Source organism: Charadrius vociferus, unplaced genomic scaffold (genome assembly GCF_000708025.1).
Source record: "Charadrius vociferus isolate BGI_N301 unplaced genomic scaffold, ASM70802v2 scaffold195, whole genome shotgun sequence".
Classification (NCBI taxonomy): domain Eukaryota; kingdom Metazoa; phylum Chordata; class Aves; order Charadriiformes; family Charadriidae; genus Charadrius; species Charadrius vociferus.
In genome coordinates, this window is record NW_009648539.1 from 3745075 (window position 1) to 3758668 (window position 13594).

At 38.1% G+C, this 13594-nt stretch overlaps 1 protein-coding gene across 1 annotated transcript in view; it reads left to right on the forward strand.

Moving 5' to 3' along the window:
- The window catches only part of LOC104287238 (dynein heavy chain 5, axonemal-like), a 176473-nt gene that overhangs the window by 77623 nt on the left and 85256 nt on the right, over positions 1 to 13594 (forward strand). The window contains exons 45-48 of the mRNA XM_009885913.1: positions 5525 to 5659; positions 6663 to 6852; positions 8326 to 8543; positions 9450 to 9761. Of these exons, the coding sequence (XP_009884215.1) occupies positions 5525 to 5659; positions 6663 to 6852; positions 8326 to 8543; positions 9450 to 9761 (855 nt within the window). The remainder of the gene's footprint in view (positions 1 to 5524; positions 5660 to 6662; positions 6853 to 8325; positions 8544 to 9449; positions 9762 to 13594) is intronic.

The following is a 13594-nucleotide window of genomic DNA, read 5'->3' on the forward strand; positions in this document are numbered from 1 at the left end:
TTACTAAATTATGAATCACAGAATCTTCAGAGTTGGAAGGGACCTCTAGAGATCATCTAGTCCATCTCCCCTGCTAAAGCAGGATTCCCTAGAGTACATTACTCAGGACTGCATCCAGGTGGGTCTTGAAAATCTCCAGAGAAGGGAACTCCACAACCTCCCTGGGCAGCCTGTTCCAGTGCTCTGTCACTCTAACCGTAAAGAAGTTTTTCCGTGCATTTGAATGGAACTTCCTATGTTCCAACTTGTGTCCATTGCCTCTCGTCCTGTCACTGGGAACCACTGAAAAGAGTCTGGCTCCATCCTCCTTCAACCCACCCTTCAGATACTTGTATGCCATAATAAGGTCTCCCCTCATCCTTCTTTTCTCTGGGCTAAAGAGTCCCAGCTCTCTCAGCCTTTCTTCATAAGGGAGATGCTCCAATACCTCAGTCATCTTAATTGCCCTTTGCTGGACTTGCTCCAGCAGTTTCCTGTCCCTCTTGAACTGGGGAGCCCAAAACTGGACACAGTATTCCAGTTGTGGCATCACCAGTGCTGAGTAGAGGGGGAGAATGACCTCCCTCGACCTACTGGTCATACTCTTCTCTATGCAGCCCAGAATTCCATTGGCCTTTTTGGCGACAAGGGCACATTGCTGGGACATGAATAATTTCCTGTCTACCAGGACCCCCAGATCCTTCTCCCCAGAACTACTTCCCAGCAGGTCCACCCCTAAACTGTACTGGTGCCTAGCATTCTTCCTCCCCAGGTGCAGGACCTTGCACTTGCTTTTGTTGAACCTCATTAGGTTCTTCTCTGCCCAGCTCTCCAGCCTGTCCAGGTCACACTGGATGGCAGCGCGGCCCTCTGGAGTGTCAGCCACCCCTCCCAGTTTGGTATCATCAGCGAACTTGCTGAGGATACACTCTGTCCCCTCATCCAGGTCATTAATGAATATATTGAACAAAATTGGACCGAGTATTGACCCCTGGGGGACACCACTGGTTACAGGCCTCCAACTAGACTTCATGCCACTGATCACAACCATCTGAGTTCTGTCACACAGCCAGCTCTCAATCCACCTCACTGTCACTTCATCCAACCCATACTTCCTCAGCTTCCTAATGAGGATGTTATGGGAGACAGTGTCAAAAGCCTTGCTAAAGTCAAGGTGGATGACATCTACGGCTCTCCCCTCATCCAGCCAACCAGTTACATCATCATAGAAGGCCATCAAATTGGTCAAGCATGATTTACCCTTGGTAAATCCGTGTTGACCACTTCCAATAACTTCGGTTCCTCAACGTGTTTGGAGATGACATCCAGAATGAGTCTCTCCATTACCTTCCCAGGGACCGATGTGAGACTAACCGGTCTGCAGTTTCTTGGCTCCTCCTTCTTGCCTTTTTTGAAGATTGGAGTGATGTCAGCCTTCCTCCAGTCCTCAGGCACCTCTTCTGTTCCCCATGACCTTTCAAAGACGATGGAGAGTGGTCTAGCAATAACATCTGCCAGCTCTCGCAGCACTGGTGGGTGCATCCCGTCACGGCCCATGGACATTCCCCATGAATGTCCAGCTTGGCCAAGTGGTTTCTGACCCTGTCCTCCTCAACTGAGGGAAAATCTTCCTCTCTCCAGACCTTCCCTCTTGCCTCCAGAGTATGGGATTCGTGAGGGACAGCTTTAGCAGTGAAAGCCAAAGAAAAGAAGGCATTCAGTAACTCTGCCTTCTCTGTGTCTTCCACCACTAGGGCACCCGTCTCATTCATCAGTGGGCCTACATTTTCCCTAGTCTTCCTTTTTTCTATTGATATACTGAAAGAATCTCTTCTTATTGTCTTTAACTGCAGTGGCCAAGCTGAGTTCTGACTGAGCTTTGGCCCTTCTAATTTTCCCCCTACATAGCTTCATTATGTCTTGATAATCCTTATAAGTTGCCAACCCCCTTTTCCAGAGAATGTAAGCTTTCCTTTTGTTCTTGAGGTCCAGCCAAAGCTCTCTATTTAGCCAGGCTTGTTGTCTTCCCCATCGGCTCGTTTTTCAAGCCATGGGGATGGCCTTCTCCTGTGCTTCTAAGAGTACCTGCTTGAAACTGCCTCCCAAGGGACACTCTCAACCATGCTCCTAAACAGGCAAAAGTCTGCCCTTCGGAAGTCCAAGGTGGCAGTTCTGCTGGCTCCCTGCCTTGCTTCACCAAGAATTAAAAATTGTACCATTTCATGATCACTGTGCCCAAGACGACCTCCAGCCTTTACATCCTCCACAAGACCTTCTCTGTTAACAAACAGTAGGTCCAGTAGGGCACTTCCCCTAGTTGGTTCCTTCACCAGCTGTGTTAGGAAGTTGTCTTCCACACACTCCAGGAACCTCCAGGACTCTTCCCTCTCTGTTGCATAGTATTTCCAGCAGACATCTGGGAAGTTGAAGTTCCCCACGAGAACAAGGACAAATGATCGTGAGACCTCTGCCAGCTGCTTATAGAATATTTCATCAGTTTCTATATCCTGATTAGGGGGTCTATAACAAACTCCCATCACATCTGCCTTGTTGGCCTTCCCCTTAATTCTTATCCATACACACTCAACGCTGTCATTCACACTGTTAAATTCTGAACATTTAAAACTGCCCCTAACATAGAGGACTCTGTCATCAACATGTAATCTGCCTTCCAAACTTCACACAAAGTGGTTAACCTTTTTGACTTAATGTGTCTGTCTGCAAATGAGCTTTCCTGGCAATACCTGGCTGAATATTTGTATCTAAGTTTTTCAACTGGTCATAACTTGGCACTTGATTGAATAATAGAAAACAAGGCTGGATGGGGCCTTGAGGGGTCATCCACATACCTTTCTCGAGCAAAAATAAGTCTTGGCTAAATAATTTGTTTTTAATGTTTGTGACTCTCTTGAATGTTTTCCAGTGACAGACAATCTGCAGTTTCCCAGGCAATTTGTTCCAAAGTTTCATTTTCCTTATGGTCACAAAGTTTTCTCTAAAAGTTAACCTGAATCTCCCTTGCAGTAGTTCAGTACATTACTTCTTTTCCTTTCTCTTCCTTCTGTCTTCCTCTTTGAAGGTATTTTTTGCATGTCGAAGACTTTTATTGTAACTAATCCTACATATTTGCTCTTCCTACATCTACAGTAGATTTTGGTTTACTTCCTGATATAGCATGTTTTCTAGTCAGCTGATAACTTTAAAGTCTTTTCTAAATTCTCTTCAGTAGGGTGAGTCTTCAGGTGTGGAATCCAACTTTTGGGCACACTATGGAAGTGCCAACTGCAAAGGAAATGTCTTTTCAACTGTCCTAAAAAGGACACTTTTACTTTTATTGCCCACTATAATTACAGATATATCATTGGGGAGTTTGTGACTTCAGTCCAATGTCAGATATTTTTCTGCAAAGCTTTCTGCACCTGTCTTGTTTCTCAACTGAATGAAGAAGAGTTGTTAGTCTTCTTTATTTGTGCAGTTGGTTATTTCTATCTGTGTAATATTTTGCACCCTTCTTTATTTAATTGCATCATACGTAGATCATTTACTGAATTTATCTTAGTAATTTTGAAGTCTAGTTGTGGTCTAGTTCACCAGCTTGGTTTTGTCTGCAAACCTAACCAATAAGTTATTTCTTGCTGAAAATTCTGGGTTGTGCTCAATGTATTGTTCCAATTTGTCAGCCTGGGAAATAGGGGTGGAGGCTAAGGGAGAAGGTATTGTTTTAATTTTGTCTTTGTTTCTCACCATCCAAATATATTGTAGTTGGCCATAAATTAAATTAATTTTCCCCAAGTCAAGTCTGTTTTGGCGGTGATGGTAATTGGTAAGTGAGCTCCCTGTCCTTATATCAATCCATGAGCTTTCTTTTCATCTTCTTTTCTCCCTCTGTCCTGTTGAGCAGGGGGAGTGAGAGAATGGCTGGGTGGGCGTTTGGAAGCTGGCCAAGGTCAACACACAACAGATAGTGTAAGACAGAGTCTATGCACTTGGTCTCAAAAACATTTCCTATCAATCAGAAGGAGCAGATATTCTCCAAATGTAAGAATATCTTTATTATCTCCTTCCATGTCTGTCTTTATCACTTAGTTTTCCAAGCAGCCAGCAGTAATGGAGACTTTATAATTTCAAACCTTTACCCTGATAGCTTTCCTTCTAGGATTTGCGTCGATGATCAAAGAGGAAACACATTACAGAACATTTGCATATATTTTCAAATTTATGTTAACTGAGACAGAATTGTATGTTCAGATACAAGTGCTAAAATTAATTGAATGTTTGTATGGCTCTGCACATATGCAGCTGCACCTGTAGTGAAGGGGAAGATATTCCAGCCCTTGCCTGCCTCAGTCCAAAGCTGGTTAGATTAATCTCTAGGATGCACATGGCTGTTGGAAGTAAATCCTTCTGTTCTGAACCAAATTGTTATGAAACCATCCACAGAGCCGAAAGTCATCAAGTACAAGATAGGATAGGCTTACATATAACAAATTGTATCTGAATGATTTCAGTATGTTTCTTTATATCAGTGAACAGAATGCTGGTTTCGTGAACAATGGCATCACCAGAAGAGATAAAGAAGTCATTATCCCACTCTGTTCTGCTCAGTGGTTCTCAGCTCATACCTGGAATACTGTGTTTGGTTTTGGTCCCTGCTATACCACAAAAGATGTGGACAGGCTGAGAGGTTCCAGAGAAGGGCCCCAAAGATGATCAAAGGACTGGAAAGCCTGCCATATGAGGAAAGGCTGAGAGAACTGGGTTTGTTCAGCTCTGAGAAAAGAAGGCTTAGGGGAGACGTTATCACTATGTTCCGGTATTTAAAGGGTGGCTACAAAGAAGATGGAGACTCCCTTTTTACAAGGAGTCACATGGAAAAGACGAGGCATAATGGGTACGAGTTAATCCTGAGGAGATTCCGATTGGACACAAGAGGAAAATTTTTCACAATGAGAACAGTCAGCCATTGCAATAATGTCTCCAGGGAAGTGGTGAATTCCCCAACATTGGACACTTTTAAAATTCAGCTGAACTGAGTGCTGGACCATCTCATCTGGACCATGCTTTTGCCAAGAAAGGTTGGACCAGATGATCCTTGAGGTCGCTTCCAACCTCGTATTCTATGATTCTATGACATTGGCCCTTTTATTCACGAATCCCAGTACTATATATCAAGATAGCAACAGTCCTTGCATAAGCAGAAAACAGGGTCTGAAGATGTGTGGTTTGCTGTTTGTGCATCTGGCAAATTATGAATATAGGAGAAAGATAGAAAACGCACCTTTGTTACAGATGACTTGTAAAAGTGGTAGTCTACCGCCAAAAGGGACACTTGGCAGGTATGGATATGCAATACTGAAAAATATCTTCAGGATATGATAGTAACAGAACTGGAAATCCAGTTGAAAAGATGAAGAGCTGTAAAATTAATTATCTTTAAAAGTTCAATAACATATTTATTTATTTAATGAACTTAGTTTTCAGCCCTCTGTTGATTTTAAAGTGTTTAATCTTTGTGATGCCTATTGTGTTTATGCATTATTTCAAGGTTCACTATGACTTCGGGCTCAGAAATATCCTGTCTGTTTTAAGAACACTGGGAGCAGTGAAAAGATCTAATCCAAAAGAGCCAGAGAAAACTGTAGTGATGAGGGTTCTGCGGGACATGAACCTCTCCAAACTGGTACTGTAACACTGGTGACTTTCCCCAAAAGAGCACTGTGTTTGCATTTTTAAGTGTATTTGTTACGCACTTTGAAAAGACCTTTTTCTTCAGCAGTTGAATACATTATTTTGCAGTTTTTAATATGGTCTGTCAATGAGAGGAGAATCAGAATAGTTACAATGTGAGCACTATTTGTCCTTTAAAGAGGGGAAAACACATCAGAAGCCTTAGCTGAAAAAATCAGTAGAAATACTATCAGAACCTAGGGGACATAACCTGGTCCTCTAATTGGCTCTTGTTTTTTCTTCTTTCTGCCCTACCTAAGGATTAAAAGGAATAATACATTGTATTAACTTTTAACAATATCATTAAATATCCTTGTTAATCCAGAATTTCAATTTCTAAATTTCTTGGGGGTCTATTGTCTTTTCAGAACTTCATAACAATTGCAATGAGTGAGGTGATTGGAAGCAGCTACTGCCTACTTGTATAGTCTAATCTCTTTTGATTTTACTATTTAAAGTATTCATCTTTCTTTTTATTGCTATTATTGAAAGGTTATAGCATGTCTAGACTCTGTGTATTTACCTTGGGAGCCAGTTTTGTGATGGAACCAATTTCTCTGTCTCTGATGTGAACCTATTCAGTGCATTGGTGTAGGCGTGCTTCAGTGATTTACAGAAGGAAAAAAATCGTAAAAAATCCAAGGCAAAATACAGTATGAATAAATCTTGCTGACTTAAGTAACAAATGAATAAATGTGTGTGCGTATGTATTGACAAAAATGTATTAAGATGTAAACATTTTTATAAGCTTTAAGTATTTAGTTTAGAAGTTACTACTTGTGATTGCATTGTATGAAATTCACTTAAAACTCATTCATAATTATAATATTTGCTTTTGAAAAGATAAGGTTTTCTGTTGCCATCTTTTAAATGGCATATTCTTGAAGATTGTTTACAGCTGTAATAATAATTTAAATGAATAAATAATGTATTTTACCCTACTCTATTCTTGACAGGTGGATGAAGATGAACCTTTATTTATGAGTCTCATTTGTGACCTATTCCCTGGAATTACTCTGGATAAAGCTGGGTATCCTGAACTACAGTCAGCCATTCAGAAACAGGCAGAGAAAGCAGGGCTTATTCATCATCCACCATGGATACTTAAACTCATTCAGCTCTATGAAACTCAACGAGTCCGACATGGTTAGCGTGCTAGATGAGGTTTTGAGACTGCATAAAAGCAATAGCTTTTTATACTATCTGCAACGGAATGCAGATTATTTTCATTAAAAATGTATTTTAGAATTGAACAGATGTCATTTTTAAAGCCTATTTGGATATTTTGCTAGCAAAGTCTTGTAACATTTTTTGGTGTGCAGTGCACACATAGTGAGATTTTAGCTTTATGGAAAATACGAGTGTGGCCTTCACTGATTGAAATTTCTATGAAACAAGTTAAAATGCAGTGATTGTGCACTGGTGGGGTTCGCAGACCTGACAGATATGGGTCAGGGGATGAGTAAAGTCAGGACCCTGAATTTTAGGAAAGCAAACTTCCAGCTGTTTGAGGAATTAGTCAATAGGATCTCCTCGGAAGCTTCCCTCAGGGGTAAGGGAGCAGAACAGAGCTGGCAGATAGAGGCAATATATGCAAATGGAGTGCTCATGCACACACACACAGAGGCATAGAGATTTGGTGCATGGATCCGGAAATCTCTTTTGCATAACAGTTTTCATCCAACCAGCAGAAAAGCCATTCCATTAACATGGGGCTTTGATTAGATCTCCCCATATGGCGTGAGTAAGTGATTGTCTGGGTACCCAAACTGGTTTTGGGAGCCTTCAGCTCCCTTTAGTTCTAGAGGGAGTCTGCATTATACTAGACTAGGTTTGTAACTTGGGTTTGTGATTGTTTGTTCCATGTCTTTTTTGAAGAGTTTTTCAAAGCCAACTAAGGATTAAGTTCTCCAGGTCCTCTAGGGTTAATAGGAGTTATCTAGCTCCCTTAGATGACTTTGGAAGTCTCAGTCTGAATGTCCCATCAGCTTTTGGACACACTTTGGGCCTCTTGAATAGGTGATATAGAAAATATAACTGAAAAGGCTCAACTGTAGGCTCAATTTATTGTTGAAAACATTGCTTCTTTTCCTTAGGCAATATAGGTATACACTGATGAAACTAAAGTGTGGTTGCTGTTAATGTTTTTTTATATAAGAAAAATGTATTAAAATGTTAGCATGCGTGGATGCAAGTACATATTTTTTTATTTTTGCTTCAGAGGATACACTTGTTTTTGTATATCATTGGGAACTATTCATTCTCATTAAATACATTCAGAAATGACTGTTTTTGTTTACTAGCAGTCATGTCAGTGTCGTTGCATGCAAACATCAAAAGGCAGTTGTGTTTTCCAATTAGAAAAGGAACAGAACTGCCTGAGGGAAGATACAGACCCACATAGGCTTGCCTATCATAATAGAGCAGACATGTATAGAGGCCTTGTGATAGTATTTTTAAATTCCATTTTAGTCAATATTAAGTAAGTGGAGTGAGAAACATCTTTTTTTGTATTGTCTTTTAATAAATATAAAACAAGGATCATTGATGCAAAGAACCATTAAATGGTAGTATGACATTTTGACATTTCATTTTAAACCATGTTTGTACTGTTTTAAGGTATGATGACTCTAGGTCCAACTGGTGCAGGAAAGACAAAATGCATTAATATTTTGATGAAAGCAATGACAGATTGTGGCGCTCCTCATAAAGAGATGAGAATGAACCCAAAGGCGATCACAGCTTCGCAGATGTTTGGTACTCTTGATGTTGCTACAAATGATTGGACAGATGGTATTTTCTCTACATTATGGAGAAAAACTTTAAAAGCAAAGAAGGTAATGGATATCTCATCATGATAGTTAGTAAGGACATTTAATACTGTTTCTATGAGCTCTCACTACCTGTCATTTCTGTGAAAAATCTTACGTTATAAAATCAAATGGGAAAATACAGTGTTTTGCTTTGTGTCTGAGTAGCTCAACGTATACCAGAGTACATGTATATGCCAGAGAGCACTAGGCTTCCCAAGCACTTAAGGTTCCACATTTAAATTGGAAAAGATTTTAAGGGTTTTGCTTCCTTCTGTAAGCAGGTAGTTCTACCATTCAAATGCAAAAGCTCGGGATGTTCATGTTTTGATGTGAGGACAGGAAAGTTAATTTTCTCCTCTCTGGTTTTATGTCATTGCCATTCTGTTTCACTAATTATATCAGAATGTAAGAGGCTCTGGTAAGAAATCAGTATACTCATTTCCCAATTCTCTTACCAAACCTGCAGATGATGTTTTGTGGAATCATAATTACACTCACATCTTTAGAAGTTTCATTCAGTTCTTACTTGGAAAATGGGAAGCCTTACATGAAATACTTAGGTAATATCCCACAAGGACTGCCTGTGTGCCTGTGTCTGTGACTGTATTTAATGGGAAATGTTTTCATCCACCCTGATGGATGCTGAGATGGCTGATGTACTTTTGTAGAAGAAAGAGACAGCTTTATGCTTAGAACAGCCCAAATTAATTTTTGTCACTATTCCTTAATATCCTTCTTGGTGTGACACAGGATAACAAAAGAAGGATTAGAATCACTGAGGAAATTATAAAAACGAGTTCATGCTGAACTAATCAGCACCAAATTATGACTCATTATTTATATCCAAGAGTATGTTCTCTGAGATAAAGTAAAGGTGTATTTTTGATTAATGTACGTAAGGTTGCATGTGTGTGTGTCTCCTTTTTTTAGGGTGAGCATATCTGGATAGTTTTGGACGGACCTGTTGATGCAATATGGATTGAAAATCTGAACTCTGTTCTGGATGATAATAAGACTCTTACTTTGGCCAATGGAGATCGCATTCCGATGTCACCCAACTGCAAAATTATTTTTGAACCTCACAGCATTGACAATGCTTCCCCTGCAACAGTTTCTCGTAATGGGATGGTCTTCATGAGTTCTTCGGTGTTAGATTGGAAGCCTATTTTAAGAGCTTGGCTGCAAACACTACCTGTTACATACTCTGATGTCCTATGGAATTGCTTTAATGCTGTATTTCAGGTACTTAATTCAACAGCTTGAGAAAAAAATATTTGCATTTCTTATTCTTTATTTAATGAAGCATTGTTTCTTCCTCAGTGCTTTTTCAATTATTTACTTCTCTTTGTTTACATAATAAAATAAGGATGAAGGATTTAAAAAAAAAAAAAGAAAGAGAAAATTATCTCTAACATTAATGAGTGAGACTATAACAGATGAATAATTTGGATGCTTGTTTTGTCTGCATAGGTTAGTTGGCAATGAATTGTTAAATCTGTGATTATTTTGTAATGTTTGTTGGCAAAACAGAGATATTCTCTTTGGCTGTAATTGTTACTGAAATTTTAATTCTTGTTAGGGTACGTAAAGGGAGTGGATAAACTTACTTGTTTGTTTTAAATGTAAAGAAGTAAATTCAGAAAGAAAGTAAGCTGGGTTCACTCTGGTGGAATCTTTCTCAATTTTGACTGCACTACGAATGCATTTGGCCCATTTGTAATTTTTAAAAGACATTCTATAGTTCCAATTAATTAAGGGCAGTTCTGTGCTCTGTGGTGTTCTGAAGCTCAGTGCAGGTGACTATAGTGATCTTTTCTGATTTTATAATCAATGATTCTGTTCCAAAGGAGATTTTTGAGATGGTATCTCTTTGATACATTCTCTGACCAAATTGTGGTCAATCAGTAGATCCAAAGGGAGAATTCTGAACGTTTTCTCCCCTCTGCATTTGGTCTTAGCATACTGCATCATTAAAAAGGTTTCAACAATACTATAGATGGTTGTACTCAATAGTGGATCTAAGAGCATAATCTCAGTAGTATACCGTTTTCAATTACACTGAAATTCTTATTTTTTCTTTGGAATTTTTAAAAGAAATAGTAATTACTTTGTAATCTTTCTGCTTTATTATCTGCTGATTTCTTCAACATCTGAGGAACAAATGCAACTTCTTTATATATCTTGCTTTCCCATTGGCTCTCTCCTGCCAGTTTTCTTGTGCAATTGGTGTTGAATTTCACAGGGGTTTCTCCTGTAATATTTTTCATTGTTGTTGGATTTTACAAATGCAGTTTTTAATGAACTTTGAGTGACATTTCAGAAAGTTTATTTATAAATCATGATAAAGGCAATGATTAATATAGTTTTGGAATGCCTTATATGTTAACAAATATCTTCTTACAGATATGTTTCATTTCAGTGCCCATTTACTTTAAAACCAATGTTTAACAAGCTATTCATTTTGTTCTACCTCCAAAATATAATGATATGACATAGTATTTACTGCAGCAGCAAGAGAAACAATTCCAATAATGAATTTTAAAATATGCTTCAAAAGTAATGTATACGTGGGTCAATTTACTGCTTCTTTGCCACAATTCTATTTATATTTTATGCTACAACTTGCTCTGAAAACATAGTAACAACATTTAAAATACCCAAGCCTGAAGCAATAGCAATAAAGTCCAGAAAAATATGTATTTTATTAGATTGAGAGATGAAAATGCAGTGAAATATGAAGTTAGTTCTGTGCTGAAGGCTGCATTTGGAACTATCAAAATGTAAATGAAAGCTGTCACACTGTCAGTTTTCTTTCACTTTTAATGAGCTGTCTTTTCATCTCAAATAATAGAAGCGATAACAGTGATTTTACAGATGAGGGTAACACTGCTTCTGTATTCATGTGGCTCTTTTCACAGTTATTATTTTCCCTCACATAAAAAAGAACGGGTAAATAAATTCTAAAAGAAAATTTGTGAAATAAGATGCATCAACAGTGGTAGTCAAACCCCAAATACAGATCTTGGTGATTTTAATGCTAGTATTAAGAAAAGCATGGATATAAGCAGCTTACAAATATCTGATTTTTAGAAGAAAATGAAGGTTAGGCTGTAGATGGAAATATAGTAAGTAAGGAGAATCAGTCCTTAAGTATACCTAGAGAGAGACCTTTTGAAATCAATCTAAATTCAACCAAAATAGATCTATGACAACTGCAATAGTAATTCCAATTTGCATACAATAAACATTCATTATTTATGCTAATGAAAATAGTAATTGTCACTGAAAGCCTGCAGATTGGATAAAATCATTATTAATGAAGGTACAGCAAGTAGCAATAATGTAGGAGGAAACGCCAGAGAATAATCACTGTGAATCAGTGGAATGAATGTATTTATTCTTTCCATGTATTCTATGAATTCCACTGTAACTCATTAGTTTTTATATAAGGGGCACGGGGTAGTCCAAAAGACAAGGATAAATTTAAAAAAAAGCAAAAAAAATAACCCCCAAAACCCAAACCCCCAAACACCCCCTGCAAAACAGCCTTATTTTTAATTGAGATTATCTGAGTCCTTTCTATTTCCACTGGATTTTTTTAAAATGGTGACTCGGTGGTTGGACTTTCACCCTCCTTTTCCCTGCTTCAGTGTAATTTCAAATAAAGTCTGACTCTAAAGTCTCTACTCTCTTAAATTTAGAAGCTATACAGCCAGTTTCTGGTCTGTGAATGATGCTGCTACCTGTAAGCAACAGAATTGCATAGCTGACCAAAGTAATTATCTGAGACAGTTCCAAAGAACCGAAATAATTAAAATAATTACCTGAGTGGCGTTATTTATTTTGTCTGCAAATTGGAAAGCTCAAACTAGTGATGGATGTTATGTGAGTAACATAAGTTTCAGCATGTTTATGTATTGTTTAAATGCAAAAAAGATAGCAGTTTTTAAATCACAATCACTTTCCTTTTTTTTTTTTTTAATAAAGTCTGGTGTCCTGGATGCCTTATTGACCTATTCTGGAGACTTCATAGAAGTCCTAAAACCAGCAGAGTAGTCAGATGTGACTTATTTCTCCCTCCGCATTAAAACTCACTCTAATGTTATTTGGGTAAAGGCTGCTATTGCCTCTGGAGCATACAGTTGAATATATAATCCAAAGAGTTTATTTGCTTTAATATTTAAATGCTGATGTTCAAATTTATATTACAAATACTAATAACTTTGCATTATTTAATTGTTCTTGTGCTTGTCTAAACCCTTTGAGTATGTTGCCAATTTTGTGTCCTAAAGAGCATTCTACAGTCCAGTGAGTTCCACAGTGACTGCATGCTGTGCGAAAGAGTCTTTTCTCGTATGTGTTTTTACCATCTGACTTCGTTTTGCAATCTCCTTTTAAGGGATAGCAAATTCCTGATCCAAATTCTTCACCATTTGTGTGTGAACAAAACACTGTAATAAGTAGCTAATTCGTGCTAATTCTTATCTTGATCTTGCATTCTTCTTTCTGCCATATATTGTTTAAAAATTGTAGTAATAAAGTATTAGTGCATATGGACCTGTTTTTTGGGTTTTTTTTTCATAAACTTAAAAAGAATTAGACAAATCTCACCGGAATCATAAGTACTTTAAAACTTATTCTGGTGAAAATTGGGCTCTTGAAAGTACAGACTACTTTGACTTATGAAATATCTTTATTCTGTGTGTCTCAAATCAATTATTAAACAATTTGCAGTGCCCTGTGAGACATCTAGTCTATTTTACAGATGAAGAAACTGAATCTCGTAGAGATTTAGGTGAAAATTTTAAAGGTCTTTAGATTTGAATATCCTATACTGCTTTCAGTGACTTACTTCTACCCATTCCTTGTGGAACCCAGAAACCCCCAATTAGTCACTTGCGCACCCTATGTACTGCTGGGGGCAAAACACACATTATAAAGAGTAAATCACAAAAAGCAACACACAGAGGTGGAAGCACTTCTGCTAGTCAACAAGAAATAACATAAAAATGGATGTTTTCTAAGCCTCCCTCCCCTTATGTATGCCCACATTCAGACTGTCTTCTTTCTCAGAC